The sequence below is a fragment of the Coregonus lavaretus genome, assembly GCF_964263955.1.
Source record: "Coregonus lavaretus genome assembly, contig: HAP1_SCAFFOLD_3127, whole genome shotgun sequence".
NCBI classification, from domain to species: Eukaryota; Metazoa; Chordata; class Actinopteri; order Salmoniformes; family Salmonidae; genus Coregonus; species Coregonus lavaretus.
In genome coordinates, this window is record NW_028162848.1 from 12,501 (window position 1) to 37,500 (window position 25,000).

At 41.8% G+C, this 25,000-nt stretch overlaps 2 protein-coding genes across 2 annotated transcripts in view; both read left to right on the plus strand.

Moving 5' to 3' along the window:
• LOC311118776 (EH domain-binding protein 1-like) overlaps positions 1 to 10,956 on the plus strand; it is a gene marked incomplete at its 5' end in the record, with an annotated part of 19,435 nt that extends 8,479 nt beyond the window's left edge. The window contains 2 exons of the mRNA XM_084193556.1: positions 8,703 to 8,817; positions 9,157 to 10,956. Coding sequence (XP_084049682.1) covers positions 8,703 to 8,817; positions 9,157 to 9,247 — 206 coding nt within the window. The remainder of the gene's footprint in view (positions 1 to 8,702; positions 8,818 to 9,156) is intronic.
• A 4,342-nt stretch (positions 10,957 to 15,298) lies between these two features.
• LOC311118777 (homeobox protein OTX1 B-like) lies at positions 15,299 to 21,778 on the plus strand. Its single transcript, XM_084193557.1, has 4 exons — positions 15,299 to 15,638; positions 17,798 to 17,987; positions 18,651 to 18,802; positions 19,930 to 21,778. The coding sequence occupies exons 2-4, from the start codon at positions 17,891 to 17,893 to the stop codon at positions 20,683 to 20,685; spliced, it is 1,005 nt and encodes a 334-aa protein (XP_084049683.1). The 5' UTR covers positions 15,299 to 15,638; positions 17,798 to 17,890; the 3' UTR covers positions 20,686 to 21,778.
• The last annotated feature ends 3,222 nt before the right edge of the window (positions 21,779 to 25,000 follow it).

The following is a 25,000-nucleotide window of genomic DNA, read 5'->3' on the forward strand; positions in this document are numbered from 1 at the left end:
ACTAATGGCCAACCTCTCTGAAGAGGAGAGTAATTTAGTGGCTGAGAGAGAGAAACGGTCAGAAGAAGAGAGAGAGAAACAGAGAGAGTAGTGGGCCAAATAATGGAACTGTGCTCATTTCGCTCTGTGGTCGACTTCAAAGAGTGTCTGGACCAATGAAGAGAGAGCAGACCTTACAGGGGGACAAACACACTGGACCCAGCATGCAGCGCACACTCACACACACACACACACACACACACACACACACACACACTCACACTCACACTCACACACACTCACACTCACACACTCACATACACTCACACACACTCACACACACACGACAGGCTGGTGTAACTTGATGGAACCAGAGGGGAAATATTTATTTTTAATAAAGCAAGCAGCGCACTTATTTTAGTGACTGACATTTTCCTAAATTCCTTTTCTTCTCAAATCAATAGGTGTTTAAATATGAATGGATGTGAACGTGTTGAACCAGACGTGCCATACGACATGCCACAGAACTCTCTGACTACCAACTCTCTATGTTAGAGGGCGAGGACACCCCACTATAATGGCACATTTCTATTGCCACATTTGACTCCAGTGTTTGGCCCCAAAATGCAACTTTTTTTGTGTTTCCGGACCTAACTGTGTGATTAATGGGACTGAAGTTATTTTTTTTCTTCCTAGGAGACATGTTATCTCCTCAAGAGAGTTTAGCTGTGGAGGCACGTATTCACCAAGCTTCTCAGAGTAGGAGTGGTGATCTAGGATCAGGTCCCTCTCATTCAGTAGGATTTAAAAAGGCTAAACGGAACCAAGATCAGCAGCACTCCTACTTTGAGAAGCATGATGGGGTTAATATATATCTACTCTGGTGTTGGGTAGATCTACTCTGGTGTTGGGTAGATCTACTCTGGTGTTGGGTAGATCTGGAGCTATGGTGGGGTTAATATATATATCTACTCTGGTGTTGGGTAGATCTGGCACTATGGTGGGGTTAATATATATATCTACTCTGGTGTTGGGTAGATCTGGCACTATGGTGGGGTTAATATATATCTACTCTGGTGTTGGGTAGATCTGCAGCTATGGTGGGGTTAATATATATCTACTCTGGTGTTGGGTAGATCTACTCTGGTGTTGGGTAGATCTACCCTGGTGTTGGGTAGATCTGGAGCTATGGTGGGGTTAATATATATCTACTCTGGTGTTGGGTAGATCTGGAGCTATGGTGGGGTTAATATATATCTACTCTGGTGTTGGGTAGATCTGGCACTATGGTGGGGTTAATATATATCTACTCTGGTGTTGGGTAGATCTGGCACTATGGTGGGGTTAATATATATCTACTCTGGTGTTGGGTAGATCTGCAGCTATGGTGGGGTTAATATATATCTACTCTGGTGTTGGGTAGATCTACAATGGTGTTGGGTAGATCTACTCTGGTGTTGGGTAGATCTGGAGCTATGGTGGGGTTAATATATATATCTACTCTGGTGTTGGGTAGATCTGGCACTATGGTGGGGTTAATATATATATCTACTCTGGTGTTGGGTAGATCTGGCACTATGGTGGGGTTAATATATATCTACTCTGGTGTTGGGTAGATCTGGCGCTATGGTGGGGTTAATATATATATCTACTCTGGTGTTGGGTAGATCTGGCACTATGGTGGGGTTAATATATATCTACTCTGGTGTTGGGTAGATCTGGCACTATGGTGGGGTTAATATATATATCTACTCTGGTGTTGGGTAGATCTGGCACTATGGTGGGGTTAATATATATCTACTCTGGTGTTGGGTAGATCTGGCACTATGGTGGGGTTAATATATATCTACTCTGGTGTTGGGTAGATCTGGCACTATGGTGGGGTTAATATATATCTACTCTGGTGTTGGGTAGATCTGCAGCTATGGTGGGGTTAATATATATCTACTCTGGTGTTGGGTAGATCTGCAGCTATGGTGGGGTTAATATATATCTACTCTGGTGTTGGGTAGATCTGGTGCTATGGTGGGGTTAATATATATCTACTCTGGTGTTGGGTAGATCTGGCACTATGGTGGGGTTAATATATATCTACTCTGGTGTTGGGTAGATCTGGCACTATGGTGGGGTTAATATATATCTACTCTGGTGTTGGGTAGATCTGCAGCTATGGTGGGGTTAATATATATCTACTCTGGTGTTGGGTAGATCTGGCACTATGGTGGGGTTAATATATATATCTACTCTGGTGTTGGGTAGATCTGGCACTATGGTGGGGTTAATATATATATCTACTCTGGTGTTGGGTAGATCTGGCACTATGGTGGGGTTAATATATATCTACTCTGGTGTTGGGTAGATCTGGCACTATGGTGGGGTTAATATATATATCTACTCTGGTGTTGGGTAGATCTGGCACTATGGTGGGGTTAATATATATCTACTCTGGTGTTGGGTAGATCTGGCACTATGGTGGGGTTAATATATATCTACTCTGGTGTTGGGTAGATCTGGCACTATGGTGGGGTTAATATATATATCTACTCTGGTGTTGGGTAGATCTGGCACTATGGTGGGGTTAATATATATATCTACTCTGGTGTTGGGTAGATCTGGCACTATGGTGGGGTTAATATATATCTACTCTGGTGTTGGGTAGATCTGGCACTATGGTGGGGTTAATATATATCTACTCTGGTGTTGGGTAGATCTGGCACTATGGTGGGGTTAATATATATATCTACTCTGGTGTTGGGTAGATCTGGCACTATGGTGGGGTTAATATATATCTACTCTGGTGTTGGGTAGATCTGCAGCTATGGTGGGGTTAATATATATCTACTCTGGTGTTGGGTAGATCTGCAGCTATGGTGGGGTTAATATATATCTACTCTGGTGTTGGGTAGATCTGGCACTATGGTGGGGTTAATATATATCTACTCTGGTGTTGGGTAGATCTGCAGCTATGGTGGGGTTAATATATATATCTACTCTGGTGTTGGGTAGATCTGGCACTATGGTGGGGTTAATATATATCTACTCTGGTGTTGGGTAGATCTGGTGCTATGGTGGGGTTAATATATATCTACTCTGGTGTTGGGTAGATCTGCAGCTATGGTGGGGTTAATATATATCTACTCTGGTGTTGGGTAGATCTGGCACTATGGTGGGGTTAATATATATCTACTCTGGTGTTGGGTAGATCTGCAGCTATGGTGGGGTTAATATATATCTACTCTGGTGTTGGGTAGATCTGCAGCTATGGTGGGGTTAATATATATCTACTCTGGTGTTGGGTAGATCTGGCACTATGGTGGGGTTAATATATATCTACTCTGGTGTTGGGTAGATCTGCAGCTATGGTGGGGTTAATATATATATACTCTGGTGTTGGGTAGATCTGCAGCTATGGTGGGGTTAATATATATCTACTCTGGTGTTGGGTAGATCTGCAGCTATGGTGGGGTTAATATATATCTACTCTGGTGTTGGGTAGATCTGGCACTATGATGGGGTTAATATATATCTACTCTGGTGTTGGGTAGATCTGGCACTATGGTGGGGTTCATATATATCTACTCTGGTGTTGGGTAGATCTGGCACTATGGTGGGGTTAATATATATCTACTCTGGTGTTGGGTAGATCTGCAGCTATGGTGGGGTTAATATATATCTACTCTGGTGTTGGGTAGATCTGCAGCTATGGTGGGGTTAATATATATCTACTCTGGTGTTGGGTAGATCTGCAGCTATGGTGGGGTTAATATATATCTACTCTGGTGTTGGGTAGATCTGGCACTATGATGGGGTTAATATATATCTACTCTGGTGTTGGGTAGATCTGGCACTATGGTGGGGTTCATATATATCTACTCTGGTGTTGGGTAGATCTGGCACTATGGTGGGGTTCATATATATCTACTCTGGTGTTGGGTAGATCTGGCACTATGGTGGGGTTAATATATATCTACTCTGGTGTTGGGTAGATCTGCAGCTATGGTGGGGTTAATATATATCTACTCTGGTGTTGGGTAGATCTGCAGCTATGGTGGGGTTAATATATATATCTACTCTGGTGTTGGGTAGATCTGCAGCTATGGTGGGGTTAATATATATCTACTCTGGTGTTGGGTAGATCTGCAGCTATGGTGGGGTTAATATATATCTACCCTGGTGTTGGGTAGATCTGGCGCTATGGTGGGGTTAATATATATCTACTCTGGTGTTGGGTAGATCTGCAGCTATGGTGGGGTTAATATATATCTACTCTGGTGTTGGGTAGATCTGGCACTATGGTGGGGTTAATATATATCTACTCTGGTGTTGGGTAGATCTGCAGCTATGGTGGGGTTAATATATATCTACTCTGGTGTTGGGTAGATCTGGCACTATGGTGGGGTTAAGATATATCTACTCTGGTGTTGGGTAGATCTGTAGCTATGGTGGGGTTAATATATATCTACTCTGGTGTTGGGTAAATCTGGCACTATGGTGGGGTTAATATATATCTACTCTGGTGTTGGGTAGATCTGCAGCTATGGTGGGGTTAATATATATCTACTCTGGTGTTGGGTAGATCTGGCACTATGGTGGGGTTAATATATATCTACTCTGGTGTTGGGTAGATCTGGCACTATGGTGGGGTTAATATATATCTACTCTGGTGTTGGGTAGATCTGCAGCTATGGTGGGGTTAATATATATATCTACTCTGGTGTTGGGTAGATCTGCAGCTATGGTGGGGTTAATATATATCTACTCTGGTGTTGGGTAGATCTGCAGCTATGGTGGGGTTCATATATATCTACTCTGGTGTTGGGTAGATCTGCAGCTATGGTGGGGTTAATATATATCTACTCTGGTGTTGGGTAGATCTGGCACTATGGTGGGGTTCATATATATATATACTCTGGTGTTGGGTAGATCTGCAGCTATGGTGGGGTTAAGATATATCTACTCTGGTGTTGGGTAGATCTGTAGCTATGGTGGGGTTAATATATATCTACTCTGGTGTTGGGTAGATCTGTAGCTATGGTGGGGTTAATATATATCTACTCTGGTGTTGGGTAGATCTGGCACTATGGTGGGGTTAATATATATCTACTCTGGTGTTGGGTAGATCTGTAGCTATGGTGGGGTTAATATATATCTACTCTGGTGTTGGGTAGATCTGCAGCTATGGTGGGGTTAATATATATCTACTCTGGTGTTGGGTAGATCTGGCACTATGGTGGGGTTAATATATATCTACTCTGGTGTTGGGTAGATCTGCAGCTATGGTGGGGTTAATATATATATACTCTGGTGTTGGGTAGATCTGCAGCTATGGTGGGGTTAATATATATCTACTCTGGTGTTGGGGTAGATCTGGCACTATGGTGGGGTTAATATATATCTACTCTGGTGTTGGGTAGATCTGCAGCTATGGTGGGGTTAATATATATCTACTCTGGTGTTGGGTAGATCTGCAGCTATGGTGGGGTTAATATATATCTACTCTGGTGTTGGGTAGATCTGCAGCTATGGTGGGGTTAAGATATATCTACCCTGGTGTTGGGTAGATCTGCAGCTATGGTGGGGTTAAGATATATCTACCCTGGTGTTGGGTAGATCTGGCACTATGGTGGGGTTCATATATATCTACTCTGGTGTTGGGTAGATCTGCAGCTATGGTGGGGTTAATATATATCTACTCTGGTGTTGGGTAGATCTGCAGCTATGGTGGGGTTAAGATATATCTACTCTGGTGTTGGGTAGATCTGGCGCTATGGTGGGGTTAATATACAGTGGGGAGAACAAGTATTTGATACACTGCCGATTTTGCAGTTTTTCCTACTTACAAAGCATGTAGAGGTCTGTAATTTTTATCATAGGTACACTTCAACTGTGAGAGACGGAATCTAAAACAAAAATCCCAAAAATCACATTGAATGATTTTTAAGTAATTAATTTGCATTTTATTGCATGAAATAAGTATTTGATCACCTACCAACCAGTAAGAATTCCGGCTCTCACAGACCTGTTAGTTTTTCTTTAAGAAGCCCTCCTGTTCTCCACTCATTACCTGTATTAACTGCACCTGTTTGAACTCGTTACCTGTATAAAAGACACCTGTCCACACACTCAATCAAACAGACTCCAACCTCTCCACAATGGCCAAGACCAGAGAGCTGTGTAAGGACATCAGGGATAAAATTGTAGACCTGCACAAGGCTGGGATGGGCTACAGGACAATAGGCAAGCAGCTTGGTGAGAAGGCAACAACTGTTGGCGCAATTATTAGAAAATGGAAGATGACAGTCAATCCCCCTCGGTCTGGGGCTCCATGCAAGATCTCACCTCGTGGGGCATCAATGATCATGAGGAAGGTGAGGGATCAGCCCAGAACTACACGGCAGGACCTGGTCAATAACCTGAAGAGAGCTGGGACCACAGTCTCTAAGAAAACCATTAGTAACACACTACGCCGTCTAGGATTAAAATCCTGCAGCGCACGCAAGGTCCCCCTGCACAAGCCAGCGCATGTCCAGGCCCGTCTGAAGTTTGCCAATGACCATCTGGATGATCCAGAGGAGGAATGGGAGAAGGTCATGTGGTCTGATGAGACAAAAATAGAGCTTTTTGGTCTAAAATCCACTTGCCGTGTTTGGAGGAAGAAGAAGGATGAGTACAACCCCAAGAACACCATCCCAACCGTGAAGCATGGAGTGGAAACATCATTCTTTGGGGATGCTTTTCTGCAAAGGGGACAGGACGACTGCACCGTATTGAGGGGAGGATGGATGGGGCCATGTATCGCGGGATCTTGGCCAATAACCTCCTTCCCTCAGTAAGAGCATTGAAGATGGGTCGTGGCTGGGTCTTCCAGCATGACAACGACCCGAAACACACAGCCAGGGCAACCAAGGAGTGGCTCCGTAAGAAGCATCTCAAGGTCCTGGAGTGGCCTAGCCATTCTCCAGACCTGAACCCAATAGAAAATCTTTGGAGGGAGCTGAAAGTCCGTATTGCCCAGCGACAGCCCCGAAACCTGAAGGATCTGGAGAAGGTCTGTATGGAGGAGTGGGCCAAAATCCCTGCTGCAGTGTGTGCAAACCTGGTCAAGACCTACAGGAAACGTATAATCTCTGTAATTGCAAACAAAGGTTTCTGTACCAAATATTAAGTTCTGCTTTTCTGATGTATCAAATACTTATGTCAAGCAATAAAATGCAAATTAATTACTTAAAAATCATACAATGTGATTTTCTGGATTTTTGTTTTAGATTCTGTCTCTCACAGTTGAAGTGTACCTATGCTAAAAAATTACAGACCTCTATATGCTTTGTAAGTAGGAAAACCTGCAAAATCGGCAGTGTATCAAATACTTATTCTCCCCACTGTATATCTACTCTGGTGTTGGGTAGATCTGGCGCTATGGTGGGGTTAATATATATCTACTCTGGTGTTGGGTAGATCTGCAGCTATGGTGGGGTTAATATATATCTGCTCTGGTGTTGGGTAGATCTGCAGCTATGGTGGGGTTAATATATCTACTCTGGTGTTGGGTAGATCTGCAGTTATGGTGGGGTTAATATATATCTACTCTGGTGTTGGGTAGATCTGCAGCTATGGTGGGGTTAATATATATCTACTCTGGTGTTGGGTAGATCTGCAGCTATGGTGGGGTTAATATATATCTACTCTGGTGTTGGGTAGATCTGCAGCTATGGTGGGGTTAAGATATATCTACTCTGGTGTTGGGTAGATCTGGAGCTATGGTGGGGTTAAGATATATCTACTCTGGTGTTTGGTGGATCTGAAGCTATGATTGGGGTTAGTATCTATCTACTCTGGTGTTTGGTGGATCTGAAGCTATGATTGGGTTAGTATATATCTACTCTGGTGTTTGGTGGATCTGAAGCTATGATTGGGTTAGGGGTTAGTATCTATCTACCCTGGTGTTGGGTGGATCTGAAGCCGGGGTGCCACGCGCCAGGCAGGCGGATATCTGAGCCCCAGAGAGAGGGCACTCCCGCGGGCACGGTTCCCCCAGGGGGAGGCAGGGAGAGGGGATTGGAATGGGGTCGCATCTGGCCCCTGTGGGCCCCTTCCTGGTTGGCCTGGGAGCTGCTAGCTAGGTGGAGGAGAGGAGTCAGGGGACCTTTGTGATTTATTAATTGTATTTAGGCCTACCTTTTGTTCTTCTCTATTCGCTGTTGCTAATTTTACTTTTATTTAGACACTTGGAAATGTGAGAGGGAGACAGAAAGATGAAACAGGAGTACTGTTGTTGTTGTTGTTGTAGTAGTATCAGCAGTAGTAGTATCAGTAGTAGTAGTAGTAGTATCAGTAGTAGTAGTATCAGTAGTAGTAGTAGTATCAGTAGTAGTAGAATAACAACATACTGAGAGCTATTGTCTCTCTTCTCCACCTAAGACTGGCAGAAGACGGAGGCTCAGAAGAGTAGTACTGTAGTAGTATTGTAGTAATACTGTAGTGGTATTGTAGTAGTACTGTAGTAGCACTGTAGTGGTATTGTAGTAGTACTGTAGTAGCACTGTAGTAGTATTGTAGTAGTACTGTAGTAGCACTGTAGTGGTATTGTAGTGGTATTGTAGTAGTACTGTAATAGTACTGTAGTAGCACTGTAGTGGTATTGTAGTGGTATTGTAGTAGTACTGTAGTAGTATTGTAGTAGTACTGTAGTAGTAGTAGTTCCTAATCTTTTCTCTCCACTCCAGACTGGCAGAAAACGGAGGCTCAGAAGAGAAGAGAGCAGCTGCTGCTGGATGAACTGGTCATACTGGTCAACAAACGAGACGCGCTGGTCAGAGACCTCGATGCACAGGAGAAACAGTACGTCTCACACACATACTACACACACATACACAAACACGCGCACATTTTCACACTCTCTCACACACACACAGTCACACACACAGATACTGACACTCACGCGCACACACAACCATAAAGAGCGACTGATATCAGCCAATAGGGTGCCATGCTGCAGGGGGTTAAAGGTCAAATCTGCTCTCCTGGCACGCCGCCGCTCCATTCACAGGTGGCATGGCGACCGTTGCCATGGCACCCACCCTCTGTGTACAGTCCTGTGTCTGCTGTACCTCTACCTGTCTCCCTCCTGTATCATGTGACCTCCTGATCTCTAACCTTTGACCTCGCTGTGTTCCGCAGGGCGGAGGAGGAAGATGAGCACCTGGAGAGAACCCTCGAGCAGAACAAAGGCAAGATGGCCAAGAAGGAAGAGAAGTGTGTCCTTCAATGATTGTCCTTTCATTTCACACACACACACACACACACACACACACACACACACATATAGTCTGTGTCCCAAATGGCACCCTCTGTCCTATATAGTACTTTTGACCAGGGCAACATAGTGCACTATACAGGGAAGAGGGGGCCATTTGGGACACGAATGTAGGCTACAATATTTGGTCGATCGATACAAGAATTGTATTATTATTATTATTATTATTATATTGACTATTATTGTTGTTGTTATTATACCATTATATTGACTTATTATTATTATTATTATTATTATTATTATTATACCATTATATTGACTATTTGATAAACCTATATTATTATGTTTATTTGAACCCTGAAATTGAAATCCAGTCGTTGTTTTTTTGGTCAAGGGCTGTGATTGTTTTACTGCTAAACTAAAAGGCAGCATCCCAAATGGAACCCTATTCCCTATAAAGTGCACTACTTTTGACCAGGGCCCTCACTATATAGGAGATAGGGTGTCATTTGGGAGGTATAAAGGCTCTGTGATGATGAGAGCCCATGATGCCTTGAACCAGCTTTATACTGACATGGAAATGTGTCCCACTTATACTATAGACTTTATTTTTATTTTGTTGTGTTGTTGCTTTATCAAGCAAGGTACTTGTATTTAATATACATATAAATGATGGAATATACAGCCCAGTGGAAAACTACCAAGGGAGGGATTGAAATATCAAATAATCATGATTCTAAAGGAAAAAAAGAGATGGTTGTATCCTATATGGCTTTGGAATTTTACCTGAGACCTGAACATTTAATTTCAGACACAGCCTTCTCTGGCAGAATGTTTCAATGTTGAGGAGCTAGGAGAGAGAGATTCCTTTCTAGTGGTTTTGAGGAACAGCACAAGTTCTTTTATGGGGGATTTTGTTTTTTTTAATCGTTGATGATGATAGCCTATGATATTGTACTGACGTTTATTAATTCAATTGGACAAAAAAAAAAAAAAAGAGTATAATTCACGATATCAGTATTTTCAAGCTATGTTTATTACTTGACTGTGTGTAATGTTTTTAACTGTACGATATCTCAAGAGAGGAACACAAGATGCAGTTCATAAACCGAAAAACTGTTATGATTTTTTTGTTCGCTTGAATGCGGTTTACCAAACATTGCAGAAGAAGAGCTGGCTCGGTGATAAGGGGGGAGGGAGGGGGGGGGGAGGAGCGGAGCTGAAGCGGGGGTCGTGTCCAGCTGTCATTTTGTATATTTTCATCACTGCTCTGACAAATAGCGAACAAAAAAACTTTTTCCGGCATCAATGCCGCAAGCAGTTGAAAACAGAATAACTTTTATTTATTGCCGTTTTATGGTCGTAGTAGGAATTCTACGGGCTATACTTGTTATTAGTAAACCAGAATCACAACACAACCATGTCATATTCTTGCATTTCGCGCATTTTAATCAAAAGGGCGTTTTGTTTATATTTATTGTATACATACTGAAGAAGAGGTAATATGTTGCTTTTATTTGTGCATCGATATCCTGGTTCTAACAATAGAAATGTAATTACCAGAAAGGGCAAAGCCCATCAGATCATTCTAGTAATTATATTTCTATGGGTTCCACTACATCCGTTGCAGCTGCTGTCTTAACGTGTGAACATTTACCTGTTTGATTATTTATTCCACTGTCATAACACAAGTCTTCAATAAAGTCCTAAGCTTTCATACTCCATTACAGGTGTTTGGTGATGTGTTTTTGGAGCCCTATGGAGTAGGCTGTAGGCTACAAGCCCTCGTACAAAACTTTACCTGAGGCCGCTGAAATATAATATTCGACTATCCTATTTGATCATGAGTGTTTGATCATCAATGTAGGACTAATATTTCATTTGGGCTTTTTAATATGATGTTTTCCTGTAGCCTACAAATAATGAATAGTATTAGTATTGTTTATAATGTGACATTGTCTTCGTTTAAGTTGTTATGTCCTAGCTTTTGGGAAGTTTTAAACCTCTTAAATGTTGCATTAATTTCATTATTTTGCAATATTCGAAATTCCTGAAATATCCCAACAATGAAGCGGGCCATAGTTGTTGCCCGGTGCGAGTGGTAGGCTACATTTTCTAAATTAAAAGTCAATTATGTTTGTAGAAGTTTTTCAAATGCTAGTGTGCTTTTCGTTGAAATAGGCCAACAGAAGTGTTTTAATGTCGAACTGCAGACAGCGTTTAGCAATGCTTATTACATGCAGCTCTGCTGAATTCCCATTGGCTTTATGCATGTTTATAAATTAGTATTTGCGTCCGATTTTCTTTGAGCTCGATGCCGAGTTGCCTATATAGCCTTTTCCTCGGAGGAAGATTAGCCCCAAATCACTTTGTACGGAGAGCAGATGCTGTCCCTCTCTCCCTCGCCTGGTTTTGACGCAGTGGAAAAGGCAAGGGGGGTTTGAGTTGAATTGGAGAGGCGCGGAGCTGGAGACCGTGTGGTGGTTTTGGAGCTATGGTCACAGGCAGCATCCACTCTCTCTCTCTCTCATCCATCCCCGATTAAATAAAGAAAATAGGTTTTGACAGCTGACCTCCTCCCTAGCCTTTCTAATACTTTCCAATTAATTTGCTGATCGGTTCCCTGCTTGGGACCGACTGTACATCCATCCATATTACGTCCCCCAAGGCGCGTTGTTTCTAGTTAGTATTATACTGCAGTTATCACGGGTTGGCTATAATCTGTTGAATAAAGCTGCGCGCCGTAATGGCGTTCACAAACGATTACACCCCAGTCGGTGAAGGACATTTGTTTGTTGCCTTAACAAATCACAGAGCTTTGACGGAGAAAAAAAGGAGAGGGGGGAGAGTGGTAGATTGTAATAATGCATTACAGTTGCATCATGGTGTGTGTGATCTAAATGGAATTGTGATGGTCTGAAATGACCATGGCACTACATTGTAATTATTTTGGCATTTATCTACTCAGGGTGTTTAAACACACTTGGGCTATTTGTTTCTAATATCCTGCACGCTGTGTTTACTTGGGTCAGTGTTTTTAGTTAGGCTAAAGTCTTGTTTTATGATTATGAAATAGATGTTTGATAACTTTGATTTTGGCCTATCCGTTCACATGTATTTAATTATGCTATACAACTTCCTATTGAAAATAGGGAATAATAAACTTAAATGCAGAATATGGTCAACTTTAAATAATTTAATTTTAGAGTAGGCTATTAGGCCTATATGCATTTTATTTATTTAGCAAAAAAGAAAACACTTTTCACCTTTCTCAATTTATAGCCTAGTTGAAATGTGCGCTTATTCTGCAGTTTATTGATACTTTTAAAGGGTTATCTTTTTATGTTTGTCATTTTCCAAAAGTCTCGATAAAAGACCAATCAATCCAGATGATGGAAAGAATACATCGTATTGTTCTAAACGATTTGTATTTTCCAAAAACTCAAATGAATACTTTCTTACCTGGGTGTGTACCATGCATGGTCGCCTTATGATCCTAAATTAGCCAAGCAGACGATAAAAATGCCTATAGTTTTTTTTTTTTTTTTTACATATATACATTTTACAGATAATAGAAACGAACGTCTCAAACGCGCAGCGTAAAAAGCCGTTTTTGGAGCTCTGCAGCCGCATGGTGTAGAATCCTTTTTGTGCAGTGCGAGCGGATTATCTCCTGAGTATTGTGGCTCGTGGAGGCTTTGAAGTCTGTGGCCTCACCTCGCAGGTGCTGAGAACTGCTCGGCCAGTCTGAATTATACCTTCCTGCGTCGAAAAATGTACCAAGGCACCCATGTAGCCCACCGTTCCCCTCTCGAGCTGGGTTCTTACAATATCGTATTTTATGCTTCATCGTTTTAACAAGCTCCGACAACATCCGCGAGACCTTCTTCTCTTCCCTCTTCCAATCCTGCCGGCTAAAGGGACAAAACTTTTTCCCCTCCTCTCTCCTCTCCTCACCCTCGCTTCCTAATCCTAGGCTTTACGAGCTCAGCATTAAGAAAATTCGACAGCAATTTGGGATTAGACAAAATACTCTTATTACAAAAGGTTGGTGCAACTTGATAACTTGATACTTGTTCGGGGTTTATCACAGGGTTTCAACCAACATCAGGAGGAAAAACAAGAAAATCTGTGCTCAATTGTCATGCAGAATTTAAGAATTACGCGTCTCTTTTGTGTTGGGATTGAGTACTATATTTGTTACAAGTCCTTTTTGCATGATGATTTCACTCGTGGGAATGAAATCGGCCTAGTGGTTTGTTTGAGTGGGTGGAGGAATTTAGTCCGGGCTGGGCTGGAGCCATGGTCAAGGCCTGGGCCCTCTCTCTTTCTACATTTACATTTACATCTTTCTCTCGCTCTGCCTCTCGAGCTGTAATAACACCAGGGCCTATAGAGAGCACGGCATCACTATGCATGTATATAGACGTTCACACACAACAACAAATCACTTTCTTCCCCCTTTTCGTTTCCCATCCACAGCAGCGTCTTTCTTTTCAAGTGCTCTTGTCGATGACTTTTTATAGGCTATAGACGGGGGAACCTAAAGGGTGTCTTTGATTGGATGGTCCTATATAGTACAAATGTAATTTCGTTCCTAGAGGCCACTGTCACTTGCTTTGAACATTAGCTCGCTTTCAGCTCGTGCCTCAAAATGAGTTGATTTTGTGAGATCAACAGAAGAGGCCGAGCGAGCTCTTATTAACGTCCCGCGAGCATCTCCTACTCGCGACCCTTTGAGAAACGGTTACGGCAACAGTGCACCCCCCTGATATTCTGTTACGAGTATTTTGTTGGGGGTATTTCTTTACAAGGGGTGTTGGAAAGTGAGATTTAGCAATTATTGGATTTGATTCCGGGGCTCGAGAATGGGGTTCCCGTCTTTTCTTTTTATATGTGCTGAATTCATTTCTTTTTTCCTGGATTGGTAGAGTTTTTCTTGGTTTTCTTGTCTGTGAGTTGACGGTCTATCCCTATTAAACTTAACGCCGACCATTCTGAAATGTAATTCTAAGTGGGGGATTAGAACTAATTCATATTCATGAGCTGGAGGTCACAATACAAATGAAAATGGATCAATTTAACTTTTTCCCTTTTATTTACGTCACATTCTCTCTATTGAAAGACATTCCTCAAATGTATTGAATGGAAGATATTTTTTCAAAGGATAATTTATACTTTCTCATCGACGATTCTCTTAAGAGAAATGGGTTATATGTTGTTGGTCAACTAACCACGGAATTAGAATATAAACGTGTTGGTTTCTTCCGGCTGGAACAGCTCTGATTAATGTTTTTAGTGACCTGAACCTAAAGGCCCACGCGCCCCGGCGGAAATAAGCATGATACCAAATCAACTTGCTTAAATGTGTTCTATTTGTGCTCTTTCTGGTAGCCTGTTCGTTCTGTGTTTTTGTAAAGAAAAAGAAAAGAACATTGAAATCGAAATACCTCCTTTTTTTGTGTGGACAAGTTAGTCATATCCGCTTTTCGGACATCTCATTGAAAAACATTATTTATTTCCAGTTATTGACAATGTTCAAAAAGTATATTCGACTCGGCTATAGCTTGCACTTGCTCTCAACCACAGATTAAAGAGTCCGTTTTGGGGCCTGTTAGTTTGCGCTGTTGCCGTTTCTTTTTGATAAATATATAAATAATAAAAGTATATTTAAGAATACAATAATTGTCATTTCGGTCAAATCCCATGTTGGTCTCCAAAATAGGTCGGTCTAGCCTATATAATATTTGGCTATTTATTCGATGCGTAATTGGTCTGTTCAGAAGAGTGCACAGCAAAAACTGGTGGTATGAGCCACTTTGCCAGTCTGTCTGAAATATTTTCCCCTTTTGAGAATATGTCCGGACTGGGTTTGTCCGGGTTTGTTGTCTGTTGTCCTCGACCGAAAGGGGAGGGGCTTCTACAGCTGCTCTGAGCGCTGAGTGGCAACTCCCGCTGTCTGTCAGAGAGAGGACGCGCACTGATTGGATAGAGTGGGTGGATCGGCAGGTGTCCTATGCTCATAGAGGGGCAGGGTAGTGGGAATGTGATCAATCTCCATCCGTCTACATTAGCAATCACCTTAACACAGTGACAGACACCACGCAAAGCTCAAGCAAATTAGTTTGATTTATTTGGTTTTTAAACACCCGGAAACCTTCACAGTGAAACAACGACAGGGCACGTGCTGGGTGAGAAGTGAGAACCAATAGGCTACAGCTCTTCTCCATAATGCACAGTTTGCTCTGTATTTGTTTTTGAGTTGTCGTCGCGGTCTTGAGTTCTCTCTCTTCGGGTTGCCATCCAGACTTCCTCGGTATTGGTGGATAGCCGCATTGTGTTCATCTGGTCGCCTCTACCAGGCTACTAAAGGAGAGAAGCTTGGGGATAGGAAGGAGAGAAAAAGGTAAGTTACTTTAATGGTTTAGATTGAAAAACGATCCTCCAACTTCAATCTTTCTTCTTTGTGCGTAAATTAGTTTGTCCTGCATTTGAAACAACCTTCAATCAGCATTTCCTACTGTTTGCGTTGTGTGGCAATCGGAAAGAGTGATAAATGTATACAGGCTGTTTATTTGGCTTAAAATCCGATAATAATGTATATGTGCGCGTTTCATTTTTACTCCCATTGTGTCTAATATATTATTAAATGAATGATCAATTAATACTTGTGTAAAATCCCCTGAGTGGGCGACTTCAAGTTGAATTCGATTAATTTTTGTACGAGTTGTCAACTTCTAGGGCCTAATAACTTGATATTTTCATTACAATTGAAGCATGCGAATTTTTTGGGGGGGGAGGATAGCAATTGGACCGTTAAAATGTCTGAACTACTTAGTAGATAATTGGAGAGGCGTGTATGGGGGTTTTGTTAAATTTATTTTGCTGATAAGGACACTTCTGAAATGTTCACCCCGGAGGACTAATCTAAATTCTAATTGGGTTCATTTGCACGAAGATGTCGTCTTTTTCAAATCGCTCCCCCAACAGAGCAGGGGCTGAAAATGTCGTTTAAAAGAACCGTCCGAATACAGAGAAAAAAGAGCCGGGGTTTGGGTCGCACAGCACGGGGGCCAGATAGTCATCTCGGCGAATAGAATAGATGAGTTTCCGCTCGTTAACGTCAATTTAATTTCCAGCTTATTAATTTTGGATTGTTTCCCCCTCCGTGGACGTTAGTAGCCTAACGATAATTGGAAGTGGCAAGTGAAATGTTGGCTTCTAAATGTCAACAATCAACCTATGCAGTGAAGTGTGGCTATGTTTTCAGGCTATACCTTTCCAGCTTTTAGGCTACTCAAGGACTCCAATTTGTACTTATGCTAAACTAACTTTTTTTGCAATAGAATGAGGCTAAAAGCTTTAAATAGTAGTTGATAGTAAAAAATTATTCCCCAATGGTTGTCATTCAGGGCTCAAAGACTGAGTTTCTATTTGACTGTTTCAGTTTGAACATAAATGAGACGCTTTGGGAACGAGGCCTACTCACACGTACACAACCCCGGACCAAGAGCAACTTTATTTGGCCCAATCAAAGATAACTATTTCTCAAAATGGATTATTACTCCATAGCACCATAGTTTGACCCAGCTCTCATCATATATACCCAGATAACCATTTTCTGAGTTTATATAGTTCGACAGGCCACGGGGTAGAGACAATGGCCCATGCTGACTGTGTGTAATTGAGTCCAATGGATTCAAGTGGGGTGCATATCAAACCGATAGCCCAACACTTAGGCTATTTGTAACATTTATTCAACAAGATGGGCTAAACGACAAAATGGAGATAATGCACAATTATGATAGTCTAAAATATGGGCTGTTCAGACATGAGGCATTGGACTTTAGTTTTTATCATTTGGGTTCTAGGAAACGGCCCACACATAATAAACAAACGTAAATAATTGCTTAATATTACTAGTTTAACAACTTCATATGGTTTTTGGTTGCCTATTGAAGTAGAATAGACGCTAACAATACATTATGTTCCATGTAGTCTATACGAATTTAAAAAAAAAAAGTCATACATAAACCACGCAGTTTTAACCAGAAAGAGAATCACTCGGGGGATTATTTTGTTATATTTTCATTTGTTTTTGTTGCACTTTGTTGTAGCCTACATTAATTTAATTAATACATTTTTCTTAAGCATATTATGATATATATATATATATATATATATCTTCAAGACTAATCATATAGTGATTATTATAGTTAGGAATACTCCAGCAGGCCTGTACTGTAGTTTAGAGAAGCAAAGAGGAAAATATTCATTGTAGATCACGGAATGTCTATCTAAACAATATTTAGTTCAACTTTGGAAATCTTAAACAGGCCATTTCCAATGCATCTCAAATGAAGAAAAACAGTGCGTATTTGCCAAAAGACTAAGTCATTTAAGTTTTGAAAAGCCCTACAATTTGCCATTTTCATACCAAACAGGCTTTTCTTGTGTATTAAAAGTACAGCATATGATCATTGTTTACCAGTCGAAATATTTGTCTTAATCCAGCAGTGATTTACATCGAACTATTTGTGTTAATCGATACATTTCTTTTTGCAGTGACTTACATCGGGCCCCTCTCCCGTCAAGCTGCAACATCGGGGGAAATCGAACTATTGGCAAGATCTGGGGGGACCCGTGACTGCCTCTAGCATGATGTCATACCTCAAACAGCCCCCCTACGGCATGAACGGCCTAGGGCTCAGCGGCGCCGCCATGGACCTACTGCACCCGTCTGTGGGCTACCCAGGTAGGGATAAGCGCCTCGCATCCGCCCGTGTTTGAGTGGAATGTTTTAGCGAAACAGGTTCTGGATGTCAGGCTAGTTCGGTGCACGGCCCAGCGCCCGGGGCTCTCACACTCCAGGATGTCTCTCTCCAAATGGAAATGGAACCTATAAGGACAAACCTATAGGCAACCTATAGTCAGTAACCAAACATACAACATGTCTGAGCAGCCAACGATAATATCAGCAGTGCGCACACTGGTGGTTTAGGCCTGGTCCGGGCTTGAGGACGCAAAATGTTGGATAAAGATAATATTGAATCTGAGCTTAATAGGCTACAACTCGAAATCAAACTTTTTTTTTTTTTTAAGTGGATTTACGCATGGTTAGCCATGGAAAAAGTAAAAATAAATAGATTTTTAGTTTCCACAATTAGGCTATAGTATTTTTGGATAGTTTGTATTTGTTATAGTTGGTGGGCTACATCGAATATTTATATACAGTTCGATTTTGTCTTATCTATTTCCACACAATGAAATGTTGGCTGGTAAGACAAACAGACTAAGCTGTATATTGCTCAAGTGGCACGAATAATTGTCTAAATATGATTGGTCTTTCTGCTAAATATAGACACAAATCATTTTAAAGCTTTAATTTCAAATCTCTCTCTTGCTCTCTCTGTTCCAGCGACGCCTAGAAAACAGCGTCGGGAGCGGACCACGTTCACGCGCTCGCAGTTGGACATCCTCGAGTCGCTCTTTGCTAAAACTAGGTATCCGGATATCTTCATGCGGGAAGAGGTCGCACTGAAAATTAACCTTCCGGAATCCAGGGTCCAGGTAAAATGTCAACCTTTTTAACTGCATTCACTCTGCTTTTTGGGAGACAGCGATTCATTGAAATCTCAGGGATTGGTTCAAGGATTAGGGTTGTTGTAACCAACTCAGTGACGCACAATATAGCCGCCCACCCCTGTAGTCCCCTCTTGTGCTCCATAGAACAAATACTTTACTTAAGCCATACTTCTCACGGCTAGCATTTAGCTTCAATAGTGCAGCGATGAAGTTTCCCCCATAAAGTCATTGAGCTTGTACTAGTGATTGGTGAGCTATTGACTGGGTGGCCTCTCTCTACATATTATTGGCTATATCATGTGACTATCTGAGGAATGGTGGTCTTTCTGATCTGTAGTTTATTCAACACTTGTTATTATCTAAACGGAATGCCATCCAGGGTAGTGACGTATAGGCTAGACCTAGAATATGAGCACCAATTCAGAGGTTCACTTTTGGATGCCTACAATGCCGTTTTAGAAATCGTTTTGTTAAACTTAACATAAGTCTCTCTCACACACAGTCCCATAGACTACTCATGCCTTTTTAAAACCATTTGCTCAGAACATGAGGTCGTCACCAAGGCCAACCTCTCTTTCTGAGTTGTTGTCAGAATGCGTGTGAAACCAAATGCTCTACATGATCCTCCCCTCTTGGTGCTATGGAGTTACCCTGCTCCGAAGAGAAACTCTATAGCCTGTTATCTACAAGGTGTGCATTCTGCATCCCAAATGGCACCCTATTCCCTACATAGTGCACTACATTTGACCAGGACCCATAGGGTGTCCCAAAGGGCTCTGGTCAAAAGTAGTACACTATGTAGGGAATAGGGTGCGATTTGGGACGCATACAAGGTATGAAACTAGAGACCCATGCTGGTAGAAGGGAACATGCCTGGGTGAAAATTAACATTGATACCTAATTACACCAACTCTGTTGTTCCATCATGGCCTTTTCTCTTTAGAACTGTATTGTGAGAGCTTGTTGTCTCTGGTGGCTGGGTTGGCTAGCTCTTGGTTCGGTTAGTTGTTTTGGTTAGGTGTGGTTTTAACATTTGTTTGGTTCTAGGTGTGTTTTAATGGTTGATAGGTTCTAGGTGTGTTTAACAGTTGATTCTCTTTGTTTGGATCTAGGTGTGGTTCAAGAACCGGCGGGCGAAGTGTCGGCAGCAGGCACAGAGCGGCAACAGTGCCAAGGCCCGTCCGGCCAAGAAGAAGTCATCTCCGGCGAGGGAGAGCACAGGGTCGGAGAGCAGCGGCCAGTTCACCCCACCTGCTGTCTCCAGCGCAGTCTCCTCTTCTTCCTCCTCCTCCACCAATCACGCGGGGGCAGGCCTCAGCAACACCTCTACCTCCATCAGCACCGTCTCGTCCATTTGGAGTCCCGCCATCTCCCCGGGCAACGGCCCGTTAACACCCGCCTCTGCCCCGCCGCTCGCCGAGCCCCCCGGACCACCGCCCAACGCCTCCTGCATGCAGCGGTCGGTCTCGGGGTCGGTCTCTGGGTCGGTCTCGGCCGCCTCCTATCCCATGTCCTACAACCAGACCACAGGCTACGGCTCCTACAACCCTACCCCGTCCAGTTCCTACTTCAGCGGGGTGGACTGCGGCTCCTACCTGGCCCCCATGCACTCTCACCCACACCACCAACTCAGCCCCATGACTGCCTCTTCCATGTCGGGTCACCCTCACCACCATATCAGTCAGTCTTCAGGACACCACCACCACCACCATCACCAGGCTTACGGAGGCTCCGGCCTGGCCTTCAACGGCTCAGACTGCCTGGATTATAAAGAGCAGACGGCGGCCTCCTCGTGGAAACTCAACTTTAATGCCAGCGACTGCTTGGACTACAAAGACCAGGCCTCCTGGAGGTTCCAAGTCTTGTGAGGACTACAAAGACCAGGGGACTCATGTCTTGTGATTGGTTGACTTTTTTCCCCCCTTCTGTATATCCCCTCCTTCCCTATTTGGTTTCCTCACTCCTAATTTGTTGATTTTTAAAGAGAAAAGTATATGAACTTTAAAAAGTAACAGCAATGATAGTTTGGATGGACAGAAGTTCATTGATTGGACTTTTATTTTTATTATTTAAAAAAAAACGGTCCCTTTTTTAAATATTTTAATTTTTAATGAAAACAACTTGAGCAGAGAGAGGGCTGTGGACTTAATTGAAAGGTCGTTTTTACTTTTGTCAATGAACAAATGTTTCGAAGATACAGGATGACCTTTTAACGTTGGACTGTTTTAACAAATGTTTCAACCAAACTTCTGTGACCTAGCGTCCTCCCGTCCTGGCTCTGGCGATGCACTCATGTCTGTCTCTAGAATGAGGAGGATTACCAACCTGTCACCGTGCCAGTGCACGCGCTGCTTACCTCCGTCCATTCCCAATCAAATTGTGTTTTTATTTCTGAAATGTTATTTTTAGGATGAAAGAGATTTTAGTCAGCGACATAAAGGCGCTGAAATATGTATATATGTATTTGGGTCAGTTACAGTGACCACGTTTAGTTGGTGTTTCTGAATTTGAAATTGTTTAATAAGAACTTTGAAACAACTATTGCCGATGTAAATCTTTCCAAATATTCCAAAGAGAACGAATTGGCCATAAAGTTCCATTTTATATACGTTGTTTTCCTTATAGAAAAAAAAAATACCTTTGACAACTTGAAATGTCTTGGAGAAACGAAATAAGAAAATATAGATGCAAAAATGTATTGGATCATGCTCAATCAGGATTGCCGTCTTTCAAAAGAAAACATCTTTAAAAGTTAAACATATTTCAAACACCTCCTAACTCTGGCATTTGTCAATCGTAAAATTTGACATATTTTAACAATAGCACTTGACTTCCTGTTGGAGTCAAATTAATCATTTTAAGAATGTGGATTTACTGTTCCAAAATGCCAGTGAAATGTTGAATGTATCTCAAGGCGACCACCCTTACATACATATCCATCCAATAAAGATCCGTGAACTCATATTTCTTAGTGGATTCTGTGTTTGACCGGAATTAGCCTACAAGTTCACCCAGTGCTTGACTTGGACTGAAATAGGGGCCTGTACTGGTTTTGGGTGCAGGTAGGGGTAGCCTATGCCCTAGTTTATGTAGGAATCCTGTTTTTAATTTAAACAAGTCACACTTTTAGTTTTATATGCTTGTTGGGATGTTAATTAGACTAAGTGTAGGCCTAACGGGGGGAATTTATGCAAATTACTCCCATAATTAAGACAAGTTAAAATACATCCTGTAGGCCTACAGGGATACATTTTAAGAGTGTTTATTTAATCCCTGTGGTCAAATTGAAACGCTAAAATAACTTATTGCTTTAGGGAATTTAAACGTATTTTCTTTTGACACGCAGCGTTAAAACGCTTTAAATATTGAGTCTGTCATATTTGATCGCGGCGTAATTGAATGCGCATATATAATTACAACCGCGCTGTATTTCCGTGTAGCACCAAGAGTCGCGTTTATCCAAAATAACCTGGAAGAATCTCACCGCCTCTGATGCGGTAATTACTTAGGTGGGGCCAGGTTAGCAGGTCAAAAAGCGGAGAGGGGGGCAGCTCGAGGGCATAAACTCCTTTTTTTTTTTTTTAAAGGGAAAATTGGCGGCGTTTTGGCAAGGTTGTTAAGACGTGCATGTTTTAACAGTGTGCGAAGGCCACGCGGATAATGATACTGTCAGAGGAAGACAGGTCTTGAGAAGGAGAAAGATCCAACATTGTTGAACTCTGAAGGCTATGACCAAAAAACAATCTTTGACAAGGCACCGTTCTTTATTAGTTTTAGGCTTTGAAGTTATAATAGATTGAATTGGACTATTTCATTTTAGCGGCATATGATCTTTCTTATAGGAATACATGCATAATGCACAGGCCATCTATTTGCAACAAACCTGAAAGTTGATCAAGGGACCTATCAACAAATTAAAGACATGCCAAAACATTTGAGGTGATCTGGTCTATTAATTAATTCAATCAAAAAATTATAGGCTAAGTAAAATAACAGAGCTCAGGTGCAAGTCTTTAATCAGCGGCCACGCGTGCTTGAGTACGCAATCTGGGGTTGGTACATCCATTTTTGGACATAATTTAATGATTATAGACATTGATTTTTGTTGTTTGAATCCCAGATTGCCCCTTTAATGATGAATATTATGTACAAGCTAAATAAACACGCTGGCAGCGTCCCAAATGGCATCTATATATCCTACATAGTGGAGACTAAAAAGGGAATACGGTGTCATTTGAGATGCGCAGCCCCTTGCTAACTAGAACATTATACATGTTAGCTTGAGTAGGCTCCGAACACGTGGGCAGCATTTGTCAAATTTGCATCAAACAAACATTTGCAACCAATCTTGGGTATTTTCGAAACACCTGCCAACAAACACGACCAGGACTGAAGAACTAGAAATTGGACTTGGCACAATGGAATTCGTTTGATGCATAGGCCAGGTGGAACATTTGATTTAAAACATTTTGAGTAATTCCAGAACGGTCCATTTCATGTTCCCTTATTTTATAATTTCGTTAAATAAATAGTAGCCTACGTCTCCTATATTTAGACAGTTAATAAGCTTGTTATAAGGCTACCATTTTTCTTTTAAAACATACATAAGATTTCTCTAATTCATTATGAAAAAAGTCGATTCGGCCCTATTCGGTTTAAACTCGCATATTCCACGCTCTCTCACGATCTATCCTATGTTGTCCATTATTTCTGTATAGGCTAATCAAGCAATGGATAAGGGACTGGATTAGCTTGAATCCGTTTTGTTTTAAACATCCACCCATTATAAAAAGTCATTTTCGTGCAGACAAATACATGCTATATAATATAATAAATACAATAGAATAATTGGCTTTGCACATGTTGGCAATGGCAGCATATGTTCCACCACTTCGATACAGCAATAGAATAGCATGTAGAATTTCATACAGAAAACTAGGCCTGCTTTAGTGAACGTTGCAATTTTAATTGCATCAAAGGAATAACCTTGCATGGCTTTTCAAAACCAGTTAATTACAATTTAAATCAGGTAGATAATGCATGCAGGCTAAGCTACTTACACTCACATGCATATACAAAACATCTGTCTTTTCAAAGTCTCAAAGCTGCAATAATGCTGCTGTTAAGGAGGCAGCCCAATTCTTACCTTTTTCCCCCCACTAATTGATCTTTTGACCAATCAGATCAGCTCAAAAAGATCTGCTGTGAAAAGACCTGTGATTGGTCAAAATACTATAATAGTGGAAAAAAGATCAGAATTGGGACGCCTGTCTAAATGCAGCCAATGAGTCTTGGAGACTGGTATTTCCCCAAACTGTCATACAGCAGTAGGCTAGTAGGCTGTCAGCTCCAGGGGTAGGTAGGCTACTTATCTTTTTTCCACTAATTGGTGTTTTGATCAATCACATCAGATCTTTTCACATTAGATCTTTTTCAGAGCTGATTTGATTGATCAAAAGACCAATTAGTGAAAAAAAGATCAGAATTGGGCTGCCTGTGTAAACGCAGCCTTAAGAGAGAGGCTTGTACTGGATTACTTCGGCTGCGTTTACACAGGCAGTCCAATTCTGATCTTTGGCCCTATTATTATCAAAAGATCTGATTGGTCAAAAGACCAATTAGTGGCAAAATATCAGATTTGGGCTTCCTGTGTAAACACAGCCTAAATTGCTGCATTTCGGTGGGTATCCTGATGTTTAGCAATTTCTCTCTCTGCTTAATCATATTACTACTAAAAGCTCAATGTAGCGACACCAGTTGGAACCTTAACTTGCAGGCCACAGCCAATGGGTCAGCAGACATTTTTGGCCATGGCCCTTTAGGCGTAAGGGTCCAGATGTATGGCTAGATTAAATCCCATCGACCCTTTTCAGCTCTGCACCTTTTAAAGGCAATGTTTCCGCGTTCGCGGAGACCGCATTCATGGTAAACACTACATATGTCGAATCAATCGAAAATTACCTTAAGGTGCTCTACTCAATCTGTATCGCTGAAGTGTTACAGATTGCATTAGAAATGTAAAGGTAATTTCCGATTGAGCCGATATATGCAGCGTTTACCGTGAAAGCAGTCTCCGCTAACGTGGGAATATTGCCTTTAAAATGTCAATAGCGCTATGACACGGATCTTCCGCATTACAGATTGAATCTAGCTCTTAGCCGCATTCCTCTATCCTCTCTAGTC